This window comes from Leptonychotes weddellii, chromosome 12 (genome assembly GCF_054177405.1).
Source record: "Leptonychotes weddellii isolate Sample4059 chromosome 12, ASM5417740v2, whole genome shotgun sequence".
Lineage (NCBI taxonomy): Eukaryota > Metazoa > Chordata > Mammalia > Carnivora > Phocidae > Leptonychotes > Leptonychotes weddellii.
Window position 1 is genome coordinate 83,371,159 of NC_138380.1, and position 25,013 is coordinate 83,396,171.

General features: G+C 38.5%; 1 protein-coding gene and 1 pseudogene across 1 annotated transcript in view; one reads left to right on the forward strand and one right to left on the reverse strand.

Moving 5' to 3' along the window:
• Nucleotides 1-25,013, forward strand: part of SUGCT (succinyl-CoA:glutarate-CoA transferase) — a 641,807-nt gene that overhangs the window by 9,224 nt on the left and 607,570 nt on the right. Inside the window, exons 2-5 of the mRNA XM_081799712.1 lie at nt 14,757-14,808; nt 16,124-16,197; nt 24,083-24,168; nt 24,698-24,748. Of these exons, the coding sequence (XP_081655838.1) occupies nt 14,757-14,808; nt 16,124-16,197; nt 24,083-24,168; nt 24,698-24,748 (263 nt within the window). The remainder of the gene's footprint in view (nt 1-14,756; nt 14,809-16,123; nt 16,198-24,082; nt 24,169-24,697; nt 24,749-25,013) is intronic.
• LOC102734183 (transcription factor BTF3 pseudogene) lies at nt 19,849-20,363 on the reverse strand (annotated as a pseudogene).

Consider the following 25,013-nt stretch of genomic DNA (forward strand, 5'->3'; position numbering starts at 1 on the left):
AAGCATCTGCCTTTGGCTCAGGTCATGATCCCAGGGTCCTGGGATCCAGCCCCGCATCGGGCTCCCTGCTCGGCGGGAAGCCTGCTTCTCCCTCTCCCACTCCCCCTGCTTGTGTTCCCTCTCTCGCTGTGTCTCTCTCTCTGTCAAATAAATAAATAAAATCTTTAAAAAAAAAAAAAAAGAAAGTCCTATTTCTTGATTGTGGAGGTGACTTCACTGGTGTATGTATATGTCAAAACTGAATTGTTATTAATTTTTAAAAAAAATTTTTTTGTTTTAAGTGATCTCTACCCCTGACGTGGAAGTTGAACTCATGAACTTAGGACCCTGAGAGCAAGAGTTACATGCTCTACCTACTGAGCCAGTCAGGTGCAAAACTTAATTGTATAATTTATTATATATAAATTATTTTTAACAATGTTGATTGAAAAACACTTACAGCAGAAAATCAAGACAAAAAAGTTCTGTAATAAACATTTTGTTACCTTTGTCTAGGCGTATTTGTGGAATCTTTTTGTGAATTATATTCTACCAACAGGAGAACCTAGTCAAAGGATATTAATATTTAAAATTTTTATGGGAAGTGTTAAATTGCTGCCCTACAGAGTCATTAGTGATTTACATTCTGCAGTGTATGAAAGTGCCCATTTCACCACACCCTTGCCAATATTGGGTATTAATTTATAAATGTTTGCCAGTCTGGTGAGAAAAAAATTCTTACTGTTATAATTTTCATCTTCTGCTTGTAGATGAAATTGCTATAAACATCTTTTGCTATACGTACTGGAAATTTTTGTTTGTCTATGAATTGACTATTATATATATGTTTCCTATTTTTCCATTGGGCTTTTTTTCTTTCTTACTGATTTTTTTTAATATAATTTTTTTTTTTAAGATTTTATTTATTTATTTGACAGGGAGAGACACAGCGAGAGAGGGAACACAAGCAGGGAGAGTGGGAGAGGGAGAAGCAGGCTTCCCATGGAGCAGGAAGCCCGACTCAGGGCTTGATCCCAGGACCCTGGGATCATGACCTGAGCCGAAGGCAGACGCTTAACGACTGAGCCACCCAGGCGCCCCAATCTTTTTTTTTTTCAAGATTTTATTTATTTGTCAGAATGAGAGTGGGAGAGCGAGCACACAAGCAGGGGGAGTGGGGCAGGCAGAGGAAGAAGAAGTAGGCTTCCTGCTGAACAAGGAGCCTGATGCGGGACTCTATCCCAGGACCCTGGGATCATGACCTGAGCCGAAGGCAGACATTTAACCAACTGAGCCACCCAGGCGCCCCTCTTTCTTACTGATTTCTAATAGTATTTTATATGTTGTAGAAACCTTTTGTTTTTTATTTTTATTGCAAATGTTTCCATCCTTCCAGTCTGTTATTAATCTTTTAAGTTTAATCATGGTATCTTTCATTGTACTGAGTTTAAAATTTTATGTATCAGAGCTATCAACTTTAATGATTTAATTTCAGATTTTTTTTGGGTAGAGAAGAGCTTTCCTCAACCAAAACTGTAACATATTTCTTTCATCTTTTTCTAGTGTTTTAATGGTTTCATTTACTTTAAATTTCATTTGTATTTATTTATTTATTTATTTTTAAAAAGATTTTATTTATTTATTTGACAGACAGAGAGAGAGGGAACACAAGCAGGGGAAATGGGAGAGGGAGAAGCAGGCTTCCCGCGGAGCAGGGAGCCTGATGCGGGGCTCGATCCCAGCACCCTGGGATCATGACCTGAGCTGAAGGCAGACGCTTAACGACTGAGCCACCCAGGCGCCCCTTCATTTGTATTTAGATCTTAGAACTTAATAGGATCATGTGTAGATCACATTTCCTCTTTTTCTATATGGATAGTCAGTTTGCCCAATACTCTTTCTTAAATAATTTATCATTTTCCCACTGATTTGAGATTTTCTCTTCATTATATAACAATTTTTCATTTCTATGTATGGCTGTTTTTCTCTCCATTTGTTCATATGTTAATATATTTTAAAAATTATACTTTTTTTAAATTTCATAGGCTAAATATTCTTCCCTCCACAAAAATTTTTTTCTGGGCTATTCTTGATCATATACTCATCAAGATGAATTTTAGAATCAATTTATCAAACCTTCTTTTTTTTTTTTTTTTTTAAAGATTTTATTTATTTATTTGACAGAGAGAGAGATAGCTAGAGCAGGAACACAAGCAGGGGGAGTGGGAGAGGGAGAAGCAGGCCTCCCGCCGAGCAGGGAGCCCGATGTGGGACTCGATCCCAGGACCCCAGGATCACGACCTGAGCCGAAGGCAGACGCTTAACGACTGAGCCACCCAGGCGCCCTATCAAACCTTCTTTACTTTTCCTTCCCCTATGGCCAAACCCTTCCTGTTTGATGATGGTATTCAATTTTGTTTCAAAGCTTCCCAAGGCTGGTCAAGGGCTTCCTCACTGAGTTAGCACTGATCTTTCTCTTGCCTCTTTTATACAGTTAATTCTTGTTATTAGAGGTAGTTATGTTCTATAAACTGAACACCTAATTAGTGAATACTGAACCATTGCTTCTAGGGGAAATAGAGGATTAAGTTCCTGCAAGTCTGTGGTCACACATTTTTGACCACTGATTAATACACATAATGTTAAGTGTGTGTTTCTGTTTAAAGTCACCTTATTTAATATATATTGTTTCATTAACTTTGAACTCAGGGCCATAGCATTATAACTTCTATAGTTATAGTCATGGCTGAACAAAGCTCAGCTAACATATATTTTCTCTGTAAGGCTCATCATGGGGGCTCCTGGGTGGCTCAGTGGGTTAAGCGTCTGCCTTCAGCTCAGGTCATGATTCCGGGGTCCAGGGATGGAGACCGGTGTCTGGCTCCCTGCTCAGCAGGGAGCCTGCTTCTCCCTCTCTCTCTGCCCCTCCACCTGCTTGTACTCTCTCTCTCTCAAATGAATAAACAAAACCTTAAAAAAAAAAAGGCTCATCATAGTCTTCTTGCACTTAGGAACACCAGACAGCACTTCAGCCACTACTCTTAGGGGCCATGTTAAATGGTGAAATCACCAAGAAAAGCACAGACATGTGAAAATGTGACACTTTAAAATACACCACATAAAGGACACTTGTTTACAGTATGAGACCTGAAACAAGAAGGCCAGTGCGTTGCCTACGTTGACTTTGGCTGGGAACATGTGTATCAAGGGACTGAAATTTTTCTGCATTCTGTGCACGTCCTGGAATGACTGCAGAAGCACTGCAGTATTGATCTTGGAGTTAGCGAGTAGTTGAATTCTCAAATATAGAATCTGCGAATAATGAGAATAAACTGTAATTTCCCTTTGAAGCTGCTGCAGTGTGTGCAAATAATGAATCAGGGAAAGCTTCAGAGTGACAATACTTATCAAAACATTGCAGGGGGGATGCCTGGGTGGCTCAGTCGGTTAAGCGTCTGCCTTTGGCTCAGGTCATGATTCCAGGGTCTTGGGATTGAGTCCTACATCAGGCTTCCTGCTCAGCAGAGAGCCTGCTTCTCCCTCTGCCTGCCCATCCCCCTGCTCGTGCATGTGTTCTCTCTCTTTGACAAATAAATAAAATCTTTAAAAAAAGCAACAACATTGCAGGGGGCAGCACAGCAAAATGGTACTTCACCTGTTGCTCATGAATTTAACATAACTTATTTATTTTTTAATTTTTGAAAATCAAGGTTTTACATATACTTCAGATCTGTAAGGTTAATTATGAAAAACAGTAGCCTCTTATGTCTCTCTGCCCCTTTCCTTTTCCTAGGGACAACGAATTTCAGTTCTTTTAGCTGTTTCTTTTAGTTTTTACCTCCAGATCTCTAACTAACATGAGTATAATGCTACTTCTTGATTTTGTTTTTAGGCATTATCTGTAGTGATAAAGACTAGCTTTCTTTCACCACCTTTCCAACAATTACACATATACTTTCCATCTTACCAAATAATAAATTTTGCTAGACAAATATTCAGTATTTATATTGTTATGATTATACAATTATTCATATTTTTATTTCATTGCTGCTCATATATACCTTTTTGTTTTCCCTTGTGTTAATATTTGTCTGGCTTCTTTATTTACTTTCTCAATATCTCTTCTTAATTCATTCCCAACTGTACCATAAGGGTAAATATTTCAGCTGTTGTGTTAGTATTTTTTTTACTGTCATCCTGAGGATTCCTTTCATCTTTCTCCTCCTTTAGATCCACCATTTTCTGACCCCATATCTTCTTATTTCTTGTTCTGTTTTTGGTGGAGCATATCCTCTAGAAATAATTTTCCCAAGAAAGAATGGGAAGGTAAAGTTTTTGAAAATTTGCATGATTGAAAATGTTCTTTTTCTACCCTCACACAAGACTCAGAGCTTGACTGGGTTTAGAATTTAAAAGAGAAATAATAATAAAAATAAATAAATAAATAAATAAATAAATAAGGAAAAAAAATAAAAGAGAAATAAATTTTCCTCTCAAAATTTTAAGGTTTTTGTTCCATTTTTAAGTTTTATTTTCCAGTACTATTGAGAAGTTCAGTGACATTCTGCTAGCCAATCCCTTATATATGCTTTTTTCTCCCTAGAAAGTTTTTAGATCTGATTTTGGCAGAGAAAAAAATCTTAATGTTCCAAATTCTTACACTGATGGGTCTTTATGTGTGTCTTTTATTTTTATTTTTTTTAGATTTTATTTATTTGACAGAGAGAGACACAGCGAGAGAGGGAACACAAGCAGGGGAGTGGGAGAGGGAGAAGCAGGCTTCCCGCTGAACAGGGAGCCCGATGCGGGGCTGGATCCCAGGACCCCGGGATCATGACCTGAGGTGAAGGCAGACGCTTAACGATTGAGCCACCCAGGTGCCCCATATGTGTGCCTTTTAATATAGTTTTTTAGTTTTTTAAATTTCTAGCACTTTGTCATTTTTTTATTTTTTATTTTTTTATTGAAGTATAGTTGAAACACAATGTTACATTAGTTTCAGGTGTATAATATCATGGTGGGACAACTCTGTATTTTATGCTGTATTCACCACAGTGTAGCTATTATCTATCACCATACAATGCTATTAGAACACCATTTACCATATTTCCTATGCTGTACCTTTCATTCCCATGAATATTCATTCTTGATGTGTGTCTTTTTATTTTTATTAATTAAATTAGTTAATTTTTTAAATTTTAGTATAGTTGACATAAAATGTTACATTAGTTTCAGATATACAATATAGTGATTTGACAAATCTGTACATTGATGCTATATGCTCATCACAGGTTTAACTACCATCTGTCACCACCCAATGCTATTACAGTATTGTTGACTATATTCCCTATGCTATGCCTTTTATTTCCATGACTTATTATTCATTCCGTAACTGGAAGCCTGTATCTCCAACTCCCCTTTACCCATTTTGCCTATCCTCCTACCCCTCTCCCCTCTGGCAACCATCAATTTGTTTTTATAGGTCTGATTCTGCTTTTGGTTTGTGTATTCACTTTTTTTTGTTTTTTAGATTTCACATGTTATTTGTCTTTCTGTCTGATTTCACTTAGCATAATACCCTGTAGGTTTATCCATGTTGTTGCAAAAGGCATTACTGCATCTTTTTTTTTAAGGCTGAGTAATATTCCATTGTGTGTATGTGTGTGTGTCTGTGCACCATGTCTTCTTCATTCACCTCTTGATGGACACTTGGGTTGCTTCCATATCTTGGCTATTGTAAATAACGCTGCAGTAAATATAAGGGTGCATATATCTTTTCAAAATGGTGTGTACCTTTTTAAAATCTGTGCAGGGCATGCAGAGGGCCCTTTCAATCTGGAAATTAACTCAGTTCTGTGAACTTTTTCTGAATTATTTGTTTATTAATGTTCTCTCTTCTGTTTTTGCTGTTCACTCTTTGAGAAACCTGTATTATCAGAATTCCTAGGCTGATCCTTTATTTTTCCTCCCTCTTCTTCATTTTTCACTTTTATTATTTCTTTTTGTCCTGTCTGGGTGATTTTCTTATCTTTATCTTTTTTATTAAGATTTATGTATTTGAGAGAGAGAGGAAGAGTGAGCAGGGAGAGGGGCAGAGGGAGAGGGAGAGAGAGAATCGTCAAGCAGACTCCCTGCTGAGCATGGAGCCTGAAACAGGTCTCAAACCCAGGACCCTGAGATCATGACCTGAGCCGAAATCAAGAGTCTGCTGCTCAACTGAATGAGCCACCCAGGTGCCCCATCTTATTTTTATTTTTCTGCCTTTCTCTTACATTTTCATTCTTGTATCTTTTTTTAAAGTTCCAAGATCATACTTTTATTCTCTAAATATTTTTTTACAAGTATCTTTTTCTGTTTTATAGGTGCAAGTTCTTCATATTTCTGATAATATTGATAATTTTTTATGGAGGTAAAATTTGCATACAGTAAAATTCTTTTTGGTATTTAGTTCTGTGGGTTGGGACAAATGTATGGAGTCATGTAACCATCACCATAATTAAGGCATAGAACACTTCCCTTACCCCTCAAAATTTGCAGTCATTCCCTCTCTTCATCCCCAGTTTCTCCCAACTCTTATCTGTTTTCTATCTTTATCATTTGTCTTTTCCAGAATGTCATATTGATGAAATCGTAATGGTAGTTTCTTTTTTTTTTTTTTAAAGATTTTATTTATTTGACAGAGAGAGACACAGCGAGAGAGGGAACACAAGCAGGGGGAGTGGGAGAGGGAGAAGCAGGCTTCCTGCCAAGCAGGGAGCCCGAGGCGGGGCTCGATCCCAGGACCCTGGGATCATGACCTGAGCCGAAGGCAGACACTTAATGACTGAGCCCCAACTTGATTTTATAGGGGACAAAACCGACAGCCCCTCTTCGTCAGCTTGATGTTTATGTTACAGTGTGTTAAATGACAAGGATGGTAAGGGTGCTTGAAGCAATGTTGTGTACACTCATTAAGGGAACTGAATTAAAAATGGGCAAAAGTTTGAAGCAGATGTTTAGTAAAAAAGACATGATAATGGCCAGTAAGCATATGAAAATGTGCTCAACATCACTTGTCATCATGGAAATACAAATCGAAACCACTTCGAGTGTATTACCCAGTTTCTAGAATGGCTACAGTGATCCTTACCTCCTCATACATCCTTGTGTGAGCACCCTCTAACTCTGCACCAGTTGGCCTGTGTGACTGATAGCATATGGCAGAAGTGATAACATGTCACTTCTGAGATTAGGTTATAAAACCCTGCAGCACCCATCGTGGGCACCAAGAAGCCCTACTTGTAATTGCTGCAGTGGGCCTACATGATATTTTTTACGGTGTTCCATTATGGCAATCTATTAATACATTGTGGCAAAATGTGAGGACATTTTTTTCCTCCTTTCCGTCCTTTCTTTCCTTCCACAAACATTTATTGAGTTCTTACTACATACCAAGTGCTAGTATTTGATATTGGAAATACAGAATGAAAGTCTCTTTTCTCAAGAGTTTATCATCTGGTCAAGACTAACTAGTAAGTCATAATTCAGAAGAATGCTATTGACAGAGACTTGCTCAGGATGCTATGGTGAGCAGGAATACCTTCTAAGGATGTTGACTTATGAAAGATGGAAGGACTTGTCTAGGTGAGACAGGGCGGAGGATTATTACAGTCAGAGGAAAGAACACATACAGTGTCCTAGAAATGTGAGAGATTTGAAAGAAGTATGGCTAGTAAGACATTTCTTTTTTTGCAGATTGAAATTGAAAAGGTGGACAGGAGTGAAGCTAGGAACAATAGCCTCGTTTGCAGTTTTAGGAGGAACAGTAGACTGTAAGCTTCATGAGGGAAAGGACCACGAGTAACTGTGTGAATGAACAAGAAACTGGCATAATGGGTTCTTCATTTTGGAAGATTACTCTGGAAGCAGTGTTGAGAATGAATTGGTGGGGACAGAGGTTAGGCAGAAATAGGTTAAGAAGCTTTTGCAGGCAGTTGGGACAAGAAATGAAGGCCTGAGTGGAGACAGTACCAGGGAACTGGGGAACAATAGAGCAGATTTAACAGAAAATTGATGGCTGATTGAATGTGGGGAGTGAAGAAGACATGTCTGGGAAGATCCCTAAATTCTATCTTAGAGTGGTTGATGATGCCATTAACTGAGATAGGGAACAGAAGAATGAGAAACAGATATGGTTGAAAAGATTGGGTCGATTTACATTTTGAAAAATAATTCTGGCAGCATTATGGAGGGTGCTTTTTCTTTTTCTTTTTCTTTTCTTCTTTTTCTTTTTTTTTTTTTTAATGTAGGCTCCACACCCAGTGTGGAGTCCAACAAGGGGTTTGAACTCATGACCCTAAGATCAAGACCTGAGCTGAGATCAAGAGTTGTACGCTTAACCGACTGAGCTACCCAGGCGCCTCTATGGAGGTTGTTTTGAAGAGAGCCAAGATTGAAGCCCAGCAGAAGAATTAGTAGGTTGTTAGAGTAACTCAGGAGAGAGTTGATGGTGACCTGAGCTATAGTGGTGGCAGTGGGGATGAGAGAAGAGAAGCCAGTCAAGAGATATTTTTGAGACAGAATATGCACTAAATGGTTCTTTATTAAATTTAAGCGGTGAAAAAAGAGAGAGGGTTCAAGGATTTTGTTTGGGTTTTGACTTCGGTAACCAAGTGGGTAGGAGTGCCACTCACTGAATTAAGGAACACAGGAGCAAGTTTGGGGAGAAGATAGAAATGATACTGACAGTAGCTGACATTTATTGAGCGCCATGGCTAAATGCTTATAAGGCGATGTTTCATTTAATTTTTTAATATCCTTATGAGATAGGTCCCAGTATTATCCCTGTTTTACAGATGGGGAAATCAAAATAGAACAGGGTCACAAGTTAGTAAATAGAGTAACAATTTGAACCTAGGGGTAGTGTTCTTTTTTTTTTTTTTTTTAAAGATTTTATTTATTTATTTGAGAGAGAGAGAATGAGAGACAGAGAGCATGAGAGGGAGGAGGGTCAGAGGGAGAAGCAGACTCCCTGCCAAGCAGGGAGCCCGATGCGGGACTCGATCCCGGGACTCCAGGATCATGACCTGAGCTGAAGGCAGTCGCTTAACCAACTGAGCCACCCAGGCGCCCCTAGGGGTAGTGTTCTTAATCATTATAGTCCTTGTATGTTTAAGTTTTCCCTGGTAGATCATGGGATACTTGAGGAGGAAGGGATGTGATACCTCTCACACTGTATCTTCATAGAATGATTAGCACATAGTAGGGACAAAGGTTGTTTAATGGGAGCTTTCACTCATGTCCTACCTCGTGTACCTGTTCTACTCACTCTGCCCCAGCTCCAACTTACCCTCTTTTTAAAAATTTTCCCAAGAACCACTCAGACAAGGTACTTGGGTTTGTACCAGGCTTTACTGAATTAATTTGGTAATTTTGGAGAGGTACCACATATAACCTAAAATCTAATTCTATTTGTAATACATTAAAAAAAAGTTCTGTTAGCTATCTTGTTAGTGGAAATTTTTCCCTGGTAGTTTTTCTCCTGCCATTTTCCCTCAGCTTCCTCTCCTTCTCGGTCTGATTTTCCTTTCCATTCCAGCTGCTAAGCTTAACCTGTACCTCCAAATGCCCATTGAATTCTTTGTCTTTTCTTTCTTTCTCTCCCCCCCTTTTTTTTTTTTAAAGATTTACTTATTTATTTGAGAAAGAGTGAGAGAGAACCTGAGAGCAGGGGGAGGGCAGAGGGGGAGAGAGAGAGAGAATCTCAAGCATACTTCCTGCTGAGCGCAGAGCCTGACTTGGGGCTCAATCTCACCACCCCGAGATCATGAGCTGAGCCGAAATCAAGAGTTGGATGCTTAACTGATGAGCCACCCAGGTGCCCCTTACTGTGTCTTTTCCCTATTCAAGCTCTGTCCAGGTTAGAGAAAAATCAGCTACCTGACTTTGAAGATTCTGGTCTCTTTTAATGATCTTAATAAGTTTGGGCTGCTAAAATAGAATATCACAGACTTACATACAACAGAAATTTGTTTCTCATGGTTCTGGAGGCTAGAAATGTGAGATCACAGTGCCAACATGGTTGGATTCTGGTGAGGTCCTCTTCTGGGTTGAGGACTGCTGACTTCCTGCTGTGTCCTCACATGGCAGAAAGGGGGAAGGAAGTTCTCTGGGGCTCATTATATAAGGGTACTAATTCCATTTATGATGGTTCCACCCTCAAGACCTATTTACCTCCCAAAGGTCCCACTTCCTAATATTATAACTTCAGGGATTAGGATTTCAATTTATGAGTTTTGGGGGGACACAAACATTCAGTCCATTGCAATGATCATATGAATTATTAAGTATATGAGTTCCTCCCTCCGTCCCTCACCCCTTCCCATTGTGACCCTTCAACTAATTCTTAGTGAGTGCCTACCATGGGCCAGCCACTGTTCTGGAGGGAGATGCAAGATAGACAAGTTCTGCCTTCATTGAAATTACATTCTAGTGGAAAAGACAGTAAGTAGTAAAATAAATAAATAAACGTATAGTGTAATGTGAAGTAATGGGTAGGTGTTATAAAGAAAACGAAAACATACTGAGATTCAGAGGGGTGCTGTTTGAGATAGGATGATCAGGCAAGGTTTCTCTGAGAGTGTGGTGTTTGGGCAGAAATTTGAGTGAAGTAAGCAAGACATGCAAATGTGTGGAGGAAAAAGAGTTTCAGGTCTAGAGAATAGCAAGTGCAAAGGTCCTGTCACATCTCGGATTCTCCAGAAATCAGATGTTGAGACAGAGTTGGAAGGACAAAGGATTTACTGGGGAGTAACACCTATGAAAGGGAAAGGAAGGAAATTGGATTGGGCAGAAGAGCCATCAGACTTGCATGCACCTGTCAAATTCTTTGCCAGCCCAATGCGGAGGGGGGGGGGGTTCCAGAACAGTACACCAAGGAGAACTGATACAACATTCCGCATTCGGTGGAGGAAATGACCAGGCCTTTCTGCCCAACTTTGCTCGGTCATTTGACCAGCGACTGTCCTGAGAACAGAGTGCTCTCAGCTGAGAAAAGCTGAGGTGGGCCTTGAGGAAGCTAATACTGGAGTTGTAAGTTAAACATGCTTCTTGTAGGTTGGGCAGAAATTCCTTTCTTTGAAGGGGAATCTGGGTGGTCCATCTCTGTTTCTGCCACAGGCCCTTAAAACAGAAATATGCTCGGTGTGTTCAAGGAACTGCAAGAAAGCTAACGTAGCTGGAGAAGCATGAGAGGGAGGGATAGGGGTCATGGCTGGGGACGTAGCAGAAGGCCAGAGCAAGCAGCATCTGTGGGCTGTGGGAAGATGTTGGAGTTCATTCTCAGTTTGGTAGAAAGCCATTAGAGGATTTCGAGGAGGGGAATGACGTACGGTTTACATTTTGAAAGGATCGCTCTGCCATAAGCCATTATGTCTGTTTATCTATTGCTGTACAACAAACAACTTCAAAACTTATTGGCTTAAAACAGCAGTGCCTTATTTTTCCTCAGAGTTCTGTGAGTGTCCTGCTGGACTCACCTGAACTCACTCACCTGGCTGGATCTGGGTGTTTTAAGATGGCTTCACCCACATGTCTGGACCTCACTTGGGACAGCTACAGTGACGGGGATGGCTAAGCCTCTCTCCATTTGTTCTTTCATCTTCTGCTTCATCTGAAGGTGGAAGTGTTCCAAAAAGTCAAGCTCTACTGTGTAAGCTCTTTTCCAGCCTCTACGGGCATCAAGTTTGCTAGTGTTCCCTTGGCTAAAGCAAGGCAGATGTCCAAGCCCAGAGTCTACATGGAAGGAGAATATACAAGGGTGTGGATATCTGGAAGTGTGATTCATGGAGGCCATTGCTGTAACAATTTACCACATTAAACATAGTTTTAGTTACTTCCTTTTTTCTGATCCTCTGCTCATCAATTTATCCTCTGCGTATAATTTAGCTTCCTACGTAAGTGTGTTTCCAAGGAAATAATGCACCAGTTCCATAGACTTCACATATTTCCTATTGCTGGGATAGCAGTTTCTTACTGTAAAAGAATAAATTGGCTGGTTTCAAGGACAAAATGCCCACTATATGGACTTCGATTATTTCTTACTAGACCAGTGTGGCCTGGGGACCCTCCTAGCTAAGAATTATTATGCCACTGTGATCCTTCTCAAGACTATAATGGTGTATGTGTAAATGTGTGACTTCTGTTACTTCCACTGGTGATGGAGCTGCATTGAGATTTTTAAAAAGATGTATTGAACCGAGGAACTCTCATTCATTTCTGGTGGGAATGCAAAATGGTACAGCTACTTTGGAAGATGGAGCAGAAAACTAAACATACTCTTACCACGCTATTCAGTAATCAGCACTCCTTGATAGTTACCCAAATGTGTTGAAAACTTATGTCCACACAGAGACGTGCATACAACATTTCAGCAGCTTTCTTCATAACTCTCAAACCTTGGAAGCAATCAAGGTGTCCTTTAGTGGGTGGATGGATAAATACACTGGTATACCAAGGTAATGGAATATTATTCAGCACTGAAAAATGATCTATCGAGCCATGGAGGAAACTTAAATGCATACTACCAAGTGAAAGAAGCCAATCTGAAAAGACTACCTACTATATGATTCCAACTATATGACATTCTGGAAAAGGCAAATTGTGGATACAGTAAAAGGATTGGTTTCTAGAGTTTTGAGGGGAGGAAGGGGTGAATAGAGCACAGAGGATTTTTAGGGCAGTGAAATGATTCTGTATATAATAATGTTTGGCACATGTCATTATGTGTTTGTCTAAATCCATACAATGTACAAGACCAAGAGTGAACTCTAAATTATGTGATAGAGACCTGTCAGTGTATCTTCATCAGTTGTAACAAATGTATCACTCTGGTGAGGGAAGTTCAAAGTGGGGGAGGTTGTACACTTGTGGGAAAAAGAGGTACATGGGAATTCTTTGTACTTTCTGCTCCATTTTACTGCTGGTATCCAAAACTGCTCTAAAAAATAGTCTATTTTAAAAATGTATTGAACCAGTAGTTCATCATTTTTCCCCAAAAAGTCAGCTTGATATCAGTCATCATGATCTAAACTTTGTAAGCCGTTTGGCAAGAATTTAACTTTATTATATATTTTTATTTTTATTTTTTTTAAAGATTCTATTTATTTTTTTGACAGAGAGACACAGCGAGAGAGGGAACACAAGCAGGGGGAGTGGGAGAAGCAGGCTTCCTGCAGAGCAGGGAGCCCGATGCGGGGCTCAATCCCAGGACCCTGGGATCATGACCTGAGCCGAAGGCAGACGCCCAATGACTGAGCCACCCAGGCACCCCTAACTATTTTTTTTTTTATAGCAGTTTCAGGTTTACCGCAAAATTGAGAGGAAGGTACAGAGACTTCCCATATATTCCTTGCCTGCACACATTCCCCCTTATCAGCATCCTCCCACCAGAGTGGTATGTTTGTTATAATTTGTTGCAACCTATATTAACACAGTGCCCTAAAAATCCTTTGTGTTCAGTCTATATGTTCCTCCCCCACCATTTTTTTCATTTGACAAACTATCTTTAAAAAAATTTTTTTTTATTAACATATAATGTATTATTGGTTTCAGGAGTACAGGTCTGTGATTCATCAGTCTTACACAATTCGCAGCGCTAACCATAGCACATACCCTCCCCAATGTCCATCACCCAGCCACCCCATCCGTACAACCCCCCTCCCCTCCAGCAACCCTCAGTTTGTTTTCTGAGATTAAGAGTCTCTTATGGTTTGTCTCCCTCTCTGGTTTCATCTTGTTTCATTTTTCCCCTCCCTTCCCCTATGATCCTCTGTCTTGTTTCTCAAATTCCACATATCCGTGAGATCATAGGATAATTGTCTTTCTCTGACTGACTTATTTCAGTTAGCATAATACCCTCTAGTTCCATCCACGTCGTTGCAGACGGCAAGATTTCAGTTTTTTTGATGGTCTGTATAATATTCCATTGTGTATATATAGCACCTCTTCTTTATCCATTCATCTGTTGATGGACATCTAGGCTCTTTCCATAGGTTGGCTATTGTGGGCATTGCTGCTATAAACATTGGGGTGCATGTGCCCATTTTGGATCACTTGTATCTTTGGGGTAAATACCCAGTAGTGCAATTGCTGGGTCATAGGGTAGCTCTATTTTCAACTTTTTGAGGAACCTCCATGCTGTTTTCCAGAGTGGCTGCACCAGCTTGCATTCCCACCAACAGTGTAGGAGGGTTCCCCTTTCTCCACATCTTTACCAACACCTGTAGTTTCCTGATTTGTTAATTTTAGCCATTCTGAAAGGTTTGAGGTGGTATCTCATTGAGGTTTTGATTTGTGTTTCCCAGATGCCGAGGGATGTTGGGCACTTTTTCTTGTGTCTGTTGGCCATTTGGATGTTTTCTTTGGAGAAATGTCTGTTCATGTCTTCTGCCCATTTCTTGATTGGATTATTTGTTCTTTGGGTGTTGAGTTTGATAAGTTCTTTATAGATTTTGGATAGTAGCCCTTTATCTGATATGTCATTTGCAAATATCTTTAGACAAACTATCTTAAGTGTAGCTGTGGACTTTATTAATTGGGTATTAGCTGTTGTAATTTTGACAGATTGACTTAACTGGATCAGGTCAAGGTTTCTGTGTTACATATAAAGCAGAAATATTGTGAAGGAAAACACATATTTTTGGTAGTAATACAGATTACTTAGAATATGAAGAATTCTGCATTCTTCCTTCTGAAAATTAGTAATCACTACTCTTCAAATATTTTCTGTGTTTTGCCAGTTGCTGACAATATGAAACCACTGGAGGGTGTAAAAATTCTGGATCTAACAAGGTTTGTATTGGTTTATCTGTGTTTTGGTGATTGAATTTTTCCTTTCTTTAAAAAAAAAAAACGTTCATTTGTTTTTTGGATTATAATGCTTACTTATCAAAGTTTTAGAAAAGAAAACAAAAAAGAAAAATTTTTTTTTTTTAAAGATTTTATTTATTTGCGAGAGAGAGAATGAGAGACAGAGAGCATGAGAGGGAGGAGGGTCAGAGGGAGAAGCAGACTCCCTGCTGAGCAGGAAGCCTGATGTGGGACTCGATCCCGGGACTCCAGGATCATGACCTGAGCCGAAGGCAGTCACTTAACCAACTGAGCCACCTAGGCGCCCGAAAAATTTTTATAATTTCATCATTCTAAGAGACAATTAGTGTATTTGTGCATTTTTCCAATCTGCATATTTATATATAATTTTTAAAAATAAAAATTAGTGAGCGGGCGGTTAGCTCAGTTGGTTAGAGCATGGTGCTGATAAAAATAAAAATTAGAACCATATTGAAATTACAGTTTTAGGGGCACCTAGGTGGCTCAGTTGGTTAAGCGTCTGCCTTCGGCTCAGGTCATGATCTCAGGGTCCTGGGATCGAGCCCTGCATCAGGCTCCCTGCTCAGTGGGGAGTCTGCTTCTCCTTCTCCCTTTGCTCCTTCCCCTGCTCATGTTCTCTCTCTGAAATAAAAAATAAAATATTTAAAAAAAATGAAATTACAGTTTTACCCACATTTAAAAGATAATGTTATATTTTACGTATTTTTCCATGTCATTCAAAATTTGAGAAAAAGGTAAGATGATACTTTATTATATAGTTGTCACATAATTACTCATCCCCCAATATTTCACAATTATAAATTAGGTTTCCTTTTACATAAATTTTTCCCTCAGGAAATCTTAGGATTTCTTCCTTAGCATAGAATTCTGGAAGTGGAATTACTGCATCAATGAGAATATACTTTTTTTTAAAAGTTTTTATTTATTTATTTATTTATTTGAGAGAGAGAGAACATGTGCATCGCATGATGGGGGAGGGGCAGAGGGAGAAGCAGACTCCCAGCTGAGCAGGGCACAGATGCAGGGCTTGATCCCCAGGACCCTGAAATCATGACACAAGCGGAAGGCAGATGCTAAACCGACTAAGCCACCCAGGTGCCCCAAGGGAATATACTTTATAAAGCTCTTAGTACATAAGGCCAAATTGCTACTCTGAACAGTTTTAATAGTTTTAATTTTTACTAGCATTATATGAGCTTGTCTATGTTAATGAGCTATTAAGAATTAATATAAAAATCTTCAAAGTGGTAATTATTTGTCATTGTTAATATTGTAGAGTATTGGCGGGACCTTTTGCTACTATGAATTTAGGAGATCTTGGAGCAGAAGTTATAAAAGTGGAAAGACCAGGTAAAGCTATCACTCCCTTTAAAACATAGAAACTAATACAGTTTTTTCTTTTTTAAAGATTTTATTAAGTAATCTCTGAACCCAACGTGGGGCTTGAACTCACAGCCCTGAGATCAAGAGTCACATGCTCTCCTGACTGAGCCGTCCTGGTGCCCCAAACTAATACAGGTTTTTTTTTTTTTTAAGGTTTTATTTATTTATTTGAGAGAGAGAATGAGATAGAGAGAGCATGAGAGGGGGGAGGGTCAGAGGGAGAAGCAGACTCCCTGCTGAGCAGGGAGCCCGATGCGGGACTCGATCCAGGGACTCCAGGATCATGACCTGAGCTGAAGGCAGTGGCTTAACCAACTGAGCCACCCAAACTAATATGGTTTTTAACTGTTGTTGTTGTTGTTGTTTTTAATAACCATGTATCTATATATGGGATGAGAGAATTGAAATGAAATGATTATTTTTTCTTCTCCATTGCTTATTTTCCTCTGAACCTAGACTAATGATTTCTTCTTACTTTTTATAAGCTCCCAGGGCTAAGGCTTCAGCCAGGCCCTTCACACGTACCTGAAAGCCTCCAGTAGAGACTGAAATGCACCATGTAGTAACAGTGATGGTAACGCTTATTATAGTATCAGGCACAGGTCTCAGCACTTTGCCTGTATTAATTTATTTGATCTCTACAATAACCTTATGAGCTGATGCTTTATTATTCCTAGATTATAAGTGAGAAGACAGAGACACAGAGACATAAAGCAATTTGTCCAAAGTCACACAGCTAATAAGGAATATCCATGCACTCAGCTCTGGTCCTGGCCCTCCTTAGCCCCACACAAGCCTTACCATTGAGACTGAGTTTAATAGTTGGCCTGGCCACACTCCCTTGCTGGGGGATGAAGGGAAGGCCAGGAGGAGAGTAAAAGGGAGGAAGCAGGACATAAAAGAAGGAGAGAAGGAAAAGGAATCAGAGTCCTTCTAAAAGTAACCCAGATAGTCCAATATAAAAGTCATTCTTGGGGCGCCTGGATGGCTCAGTCGTTAAGCATCTGCCTTTGGCTCAGGTCATGATCCCAGGGTCCTGGGATCGAGCCCCACATCGGGCTCCCTGCTCGGCGGGAAGCCTGCTTCTCCCCCTCCCACTCCCCCTGCTTCTGTTCCCTCTCGCGCTGTGTCTCTCTCTGTCAAATAAATAAATAAAATCTTAAAAAAAATAAAAGTCATTCTTTTCTGTTTTTAATAAAACAAACGTTTTCTCATTTTATAATTTTAAAGATTTTGTAGGAGAAGCATTGAAGCTGAGATTAGTTCTTTGTTTTTGTTTTTCATCTCATATCTTTCCCATTTTTTCTTTCCCCTTTGTCCACCAAATAAATCTATTCTGTGTACACAATTCTCACTTTTATTTGGTACCTTCTCAGTATTTTGGTGTTTAGCTCATGCTGTTATTGAAAGTTGTTTAAACCAGTGTTATGTATGCTCTTTCTCTCCTACAAGCACTTAAAGGGCAGAGTCCATGTTCTCAAATCCTCCACATCATCCTATAAAGAGCTTGTTGTGGAGGGTTTTGAAACTTAGCATTATTATTTATTCTTCAAGTTGGATCCTTATGGATATGGAACAGAATTACCAAATCAGTGAAAATGGTCTAGCCTTGAATAATGTGAGTATATCTGCAAGACTCATAAAAGATGAGTTTATAATTACATCACCTTATTAATCTCCCATAAGTAATTAAACACTATAAAGTAGAATACTTGGTGTAGAAGATTCAACTTTCTGCTAAACAGATTTCTTAGGAGGCCAAAGCAATTAGCAGAAATTTCTCTGATCAGCATGGGGAATATTCTATATTATTATATTGTGTTTATTTGACCCTATTTTTATCAGGCTCCAAGTGGTAGAAGAGCCTGGCGAATCCTGCTTTCCAGATAAAATGAATGCTTCATTTACCTAGTCAGTGATGTTTATCGCTTTTGGTTGTTGTGGGATACATGCTGAATAATGTTTACTTTCTAGCTGAATACCTTTTTTTTTCTTTTCCAGGTTTCATAAAACTTTAATTTCCATGTTATTATGCTAATTCAACACCACAGCTCTTTCTAATTTCAGCCATTGGGTCTTTCAATCCTAGACGGAGCATCCGATCTAAGTTCTCTTGCTATTTCAGTTAATCACTAGTCTAAATATTTGTATTTATATTAATTTTAGAGATCATTATTCCCTATTTATGTAGGCCTTATTTCTCCTTTGTACTTTTTCATTTCTTCAGTAGGGGGTACCTTCCTTTGTCTAGGCCTTTACATCCCATAATCATACACTTGGTATCAAGCTTTGGTCCTAGCAGGTCGTTGTTCATTGTTTTTTTCCTGATTGCTCTCTTTCCCTTAACCCTTCTGCATGATGCATTTTAATGTTTATGTTATGTGTTTAACTGTTTTGGATTTTTTTTTTTTTAAAGATTTTATTTATTTGAGAGAGAGAATGAGATAGAGAGAGCATGAGAGGGGGGAGGGTCAGAGGGAGAAGCAGACTCCCTGATGAGCAGGGAACCCGATGCGGGACTAGATCCCGGGACTCCAGGATCATGACCTGAGCCGAAGGCAGTCGCTTAACCAACTGAGCCACCCAGGCGCCCAACTGTTTTGGATTTTTGAGATAGTTATTCAACACAGATCTGAGGAAAAAGTGACTTGGCAGGATTTTCAAAGTTCAGGAGAGAACTAGTCTTTTTTCATGTCCACTTTTCCAGTTCGTCCATCTGTTCCTTCTCTTCTCTTCTCTTTTCTTCTTTTCTCTCTCTCTCTCTTTCTTTCTTAAAGATTTTATTTATTTAGTTGCGCGTGAGAGAGCATAGCAGGGGGAGAGGCAGAGGGAGAGGGAAAAGCAGTTTCCCCGCTGAGCAGGGAGCTGGATGCAGGGCTTGATCCCGGGACCCTAAGATCATGACCTGAGCCGAAGGCAGACGGTTAACCGACTGAGCCACCCAGGTACCCCTCCAGGTCTTTAATTAAGTAAAATTTGGTTATAGTTTTCTGACTTGGGACTATTCTTATTTTTGTAATCAAAGAGCACATAAATTTTCTTTTTCTTTGTTCTGTAGTAACCTAGGGAGGGCAGCAAATGATGTTGCTGGTACTCATGGATTGTGCCCCGTAGGCAGGGATATGAGGGCAGGGGTGTGGTCTTTTGTTCACTGCTGTGTCTGCTCTGCCTAGAGCCCTGTCTGTAACATAGTAGGTGCCCAATAAATATTTGCTGAATGGATTGAATGTGTTGAAATATTGCAGTCTGAAATTTTATATGAAATCTCCAGACTTTGAAATCATGGCAGCTAGTTAAAAACTTTAAATTGTGTGTGGGTCAAATAAAACATCTCTCAACTGCCAGTGTTCCCAGTTTGTGACCTTTAGTCTTTCTTTCTTTCTTTCTTTTTTGTTTCCTAGGCAAAGAACTTTATTAACCTTGTTTCAGACTTTATTCCCAGGCTTCTTCAGCTTAATTAGCTGCAAAGAATGAATTGTGTATAAGCAAAAACTGAAGAGAGCTGCAGTGTCCAAGGGGCTTGGGCTTAAAAATATTAGAGATCTAGATTTTATCAGATCCATGAATAAAATTTTAAAAAGCAGTCATAATATAAAATAGCAGCTCCCAGTAACTTCTTCAAGTTTTATCTTCTTCAGAAGTTGACTCAATTCCGTTTGCTTCATTCTTGGAAGCTTCATCAAAATTCTCCACAAGATCTGGAACTTCATCATCATCATCCTCTCCAATAGCAAATGGTGCTTTTCCATCCACAGATTGTGTGGGCAGAGCTTCAGCCAGTCTTCTTAAACTACTCAGACTGTCTGCACCAAGTTGGTTTAAGATCCTGGGTAGCGTTTCCGTCAGCTGCTTTGTCCCAGCATGGCCTGGAATGGTGGAAGTGTTCGCTGCCAGCGATGCCTGAACTTTGGGGTGGTTAGAGGGGATCACTGTTTCTTGGTTTGTGAACATACTTCTTCAATACCAGAGATATTGTTTACACCTAACTTCTTCAAGGAGAACTGAAGTTTTTTATCATCTGCTGTAGCTGTTCTATGAACCACCTTCTTTCGGCGAGCAGTTCCTTTCCCACCAATGTGCACTTGTGTTTGCAGTTTGGCAAGTTTCTCCTGGTTCATGATAGTTTCTTTCATCTTGTTGGAGCAGAAATGGGACTGCATGGGGGAATAGAGTTGGCGCTCAGGGGGTCTCGAGTGGACCAGCTGAGATTAGGTGCACACACACGGGGACGCAAGATGGCAGCTCTTTAGTCTTTATTTCTTGTCACGTGTCATCCATGCTGATTCTTTCCAGAGGCCACTGATCCTCTCTAAAGCCCTGGGTAGGAAAGCCATGTAGGCCTCCAATTAAGATTCCTGACATTATCTCCACCTGAGAGATGAATGTAAACATATAAAATTATCTAATTGTAGCCCTACCTTGATGTTGCTTTATTTAAAAAAAAAATTAATGTATTGGAAGCTTCAAAAAAATGGAAGTAGCTGGACTTTCTCTTGATTCTGACAGGTGCTGTCTGATCCTGAAGATCCAGATTCATACCTACCTTTTCGTTGAAGCCTCTTCTTACTTGTTTATTACTGGAAGATTGCCTTTCTGGGATCTTGTAGCTCATTTTTTACCCTGATGTTTTGGGCATGCCATTCCATTTGATGCTTACCATTGATTGCTTTGTTTTGTTACTGGTTCATTTCCAGTTAGAACTAATGCTTCTTCTTCTTTTTTCTTTTTTTTTTAAAGATTTTATTTATTTATTTGAGAGAGAGAGAGTGAGAGAGCATGAGTGGGGGGCGGGGGGCGGCGCAGAGGGAGAGGGAGAAACAGACTCTCTGCTGAGCAGGGAGCCTGATGCAGGACTCCATCCCAGGACCCTGGGATCATGACCTGAGCTGAAAGCAGATGCTTAACCAACTGAGCCACCCAGGCACCGCTAGAACTAATTCTTCTTTTCTCCTCTAGCCTGTGTCCTCTCTTTTCTCTTGTGAGGTTGTTTTTTTGTTTTTGTTTTTGTTTTTTTTTAATAAATGAGTCTATTCTTTGGCCTCTTGTTTTGTTTTCCAAAAGGCTGTGTCTGTTTTTCTTGATCAGTTTCAGTGGTAAAGTCTAATGGGCTAATAGATTAATTATATTATTTAGATGAGATTAGAATTTAAACTCTAACTCATATTCACAAGTAGTCTCTTCTTGGGGGCTAGTGATAAATACTTTAATTGTAATTACTTATATAGTGATTAGTTTCTAATATCAATATTTAATCAGACCTTATAAAATCCTTAAAAGATACTGTTTCGTGCCATTTAATCATTGATTGATTTTCTGAGCTCTGTCTACATTGTCAGTTGCTTTTTGTGCAAAGGAAAATTTTTCTGTAACTCTATAGTGTTATCTTTGAATCTAATACAAATATATCCCTTGAAGTAGATGTTCAGAAAAAAACACCCTATATTTGATGTTTTTAAACTTTTACTTTGAAGCAAGACCTAGTTGACTAAAATTTTATTCTAGAATACTATTTGAAATTAAATGAACCTGCTATTCGGAAACTTATGTTGCCGTTTATGATTTGTTGCTATAACACACAATTTTTTCCCAATTGTACTGAGAAATAATTAACATAAATCACTGTGTAAGTTTGAGGCAAATGACATGATGGTTTGATTTACATACATTGTTACCACAATAGGTTCAGCTAACATCCATCTTCTCATGTAGATACAGTAAAAAGAAAAGAAAGAAGAAAAGAAAAAAGGAAAAAATATTCTTCTTGTGATGAGATCTATTAGGATTTACTCTCTTAACAAATTTCCTATATAACATACAGCAGTGTTAGCTGTAGTCATCATGCTGTACATTACATCCCTAGTATTTAATTTACTTTTTGACTGGCAGTTTTTACCTTTTGACCACCTTCCTCCAATTCCCTTTGCCCCCACCCTCCACCTCTGGTAACCACAAGTCTGATCTCTTATTCTATGAGTTTGGTTTTTTTAAAAATTCCACATATAAGTGAGATCATACAATATTTGTATTTGTCTGACTTATTTCATTTAATAATGCTTTCACGGTCCATCCATGTTGTCACAAATGGTAGGACTTCCTCAATTTTTTATGGCTTAACAGTGTTCCATTGTGTATATATACTACAGCTTTATCCGTGCATCCATCAATGGACACAGGTGATTTCGTATTTGGCTATTGTAAATAATGCTGCTATGAACATGGGGTGCATATCTTTTTGAGTTAGTGTTTTTGTTTCCTTTGGATATATTCCTAGAAGTGGAATTGCTGGATCATATTGTAGTTCTCTTTTTAATTTTTTTTGGATCCTTCATACTGTTTTCCACAGTGGCTGTACGAATTTACATTCCTACCAGAAGTGCACGAGGGGTCCCCTTTCTCCACATCCTCACCAACATTTCTTTTGTTAGCTCTTGTCTTTTTGACAATGGCCATTCTAACAGATGTGAGGTGATTATCTCATTGTGGTTTTAATTTGCATTTCCCTAATGACTAGTGGATGTCAAGCTTCTTTTTCTTTACCTGATGGCCTTTTGTCTATTTTCTTTGGAGAAATATCTTTTTGGGTCCTTTGCCCATTTTTTGATTGGGTTATTTGTTTTTTTATTTGAGTTGTGTGAGTTCTTTGTATGCTTTGGGTATTAACCTGTTATCAGCTATAGGGTTTGCAAATATTTTTTCCCATTCTGTAGGTTGTCTTTTCACTTTGTTGATGGTTTCCTTTGTGCAGAAGCTTCTCAGTTTGATGTAGTTCCACTTGTTTTTTTTTAATTTTTATGTTTTAAAAGATTTTATTTATTTATTTGACAGAGAGAGACACACTGAGAGAGGGAACACAAGCAGAAGGATGGGAGAGGGAGAAGCAGGCTTCCCGCCGAGCAGGGAGCCCGATGTGGGGCTTGATCCCAGGATTCTGGGATCATGACCTGAGCTGAAGGCAGACACTTAATGACTGAGCCACCCAGGCGCCCCTCCACATGTTTATTTTTTATTTTATTGCTTGTGCTTTTAGTGTCAAGTCCAGAAGAATCATTACCAAGACCCATGTCAAGGAACTTTGTTCCTATGTTTTCTTTTAGGAATTTCATGGTTTTAAGTCTTATGTCTAAGTCTTTAATCCTTTTTGAGTTAATTTTTGTGAGTGATAAATGGTGTAAGATATGGGTTTAGTTTCATTCTTTTACATATGAGTATCCAATTATCCCAGCACCATTTGTTGAGAAGACTTGTCTTTTCTCCTTTGAGTGTTCTTGGTTCCCTTGTCATACATTAGTTGGCCATATATGCTTGGGTTTATTTCTGGGATTTCACAGAAACTTAAAGATTTATTTATTTATGATGCCATTTTATTATAAAATCTCACTTGCCATTATTCTGGTTTAAATAATATTTAACAAAAATCTTTTGCAGACTCAGCATTTCTTTGCACATTTAATGCCAAGAAACATAGAAAGAGCTGACCTAAACTGCCAAAGCTTTTTACTTTTTGACCTAAACTGCTGAAGATTTTTACTTTTTGCTTGCCAAAAACTGAGAGTAGTTTTTTTCTTTTAAATTTGACATTTATTAAATCTAAAGACTGCTAATAGGATATTTCTTTCTGGATATTGACTTTCAGGGATGGATTCTAGTAAAGATGATATGGTAGGACTTAGTGAATAACATGAGCAGGTAGAGTTTGGACAGTTCCAACAAGTTCTTATGGTCCCTCTAAATTGCAAATTCCACTGAATTTTTTGTTTAGGCAACTGTGAATGTATATGATGGGTGAACGTTGGTTTGGATGTCTCATGATGTTTAAGAGTTAAAAATTAATAGCTCATACTATTATTTTCAGGAGCTGGTGATGATACACGAACTTGGGGGCCACCTTTTGTGGGGACAGAAAGTACTTATTTTCTCAGTGTTAATCGAAATAAAAAAGTAAGAATATAATTTCTTTCTTTGTTTTTTTTTGTGTAATTCTCTTGTAATAACAAAACTTTTGATATCATCTTGGCTCATTCATTTCTATCCTTTTTTGTGTATATAATATTTAAAATAAGGTGAAATTTTATTCATTCACCAGGTACCAAATAGAAACAAGAGAGCTTTTTACTAATCTTCCTTCTCTACTAACTTAAAATATTTCAAGAGAATTTCTAATTGTTTATAATGGAAATGATTTTATTAAAGAAAGTAATTATTTGATTCTTTACATTTTATTCTTTTGGAGATCACTAATTGCCTAACACTTGGTATTATTTGAAAAATTTTTACTGTTATCCTTGGTATCATCCTAATATAGTTACATTGCAAATAAAATCAGTAAAGATAATTTAAATGTTTCTTCATGAGGAAAATACACTTGCTTTAAGAGGAGAACATATGATATGAATGGCTCCCTTACTGAACTGTCAGTAATATGAAAACCTTTATGACACTATTTTAATATATATATTTTAATTTTTAGAGTATAGCTGTTAATATCAAGGATCCAAAAGGGGTGAGAATCATCAAAGAGGTACAGTATGCTCTATGGAAGACATCTTAACACCTGGGTTGTAACTGGGGTTTTGAACATCAGAGTAAAAGATTCTTTGAGTTAATTTTTTTAATTTTTAAAAAAAAATTTTTCTTTTTCCCTTTTTCAACCAACATCTTATCAATCGCTTTTTTAAAAAAATCTTTTTTATTTTTCATTTTTAGAGTCATATTCTATCCCTTCATAGTAGTTAACCTTATTTTTGGTATATATATATATATATATATATAAGTTGTTCTCTCTT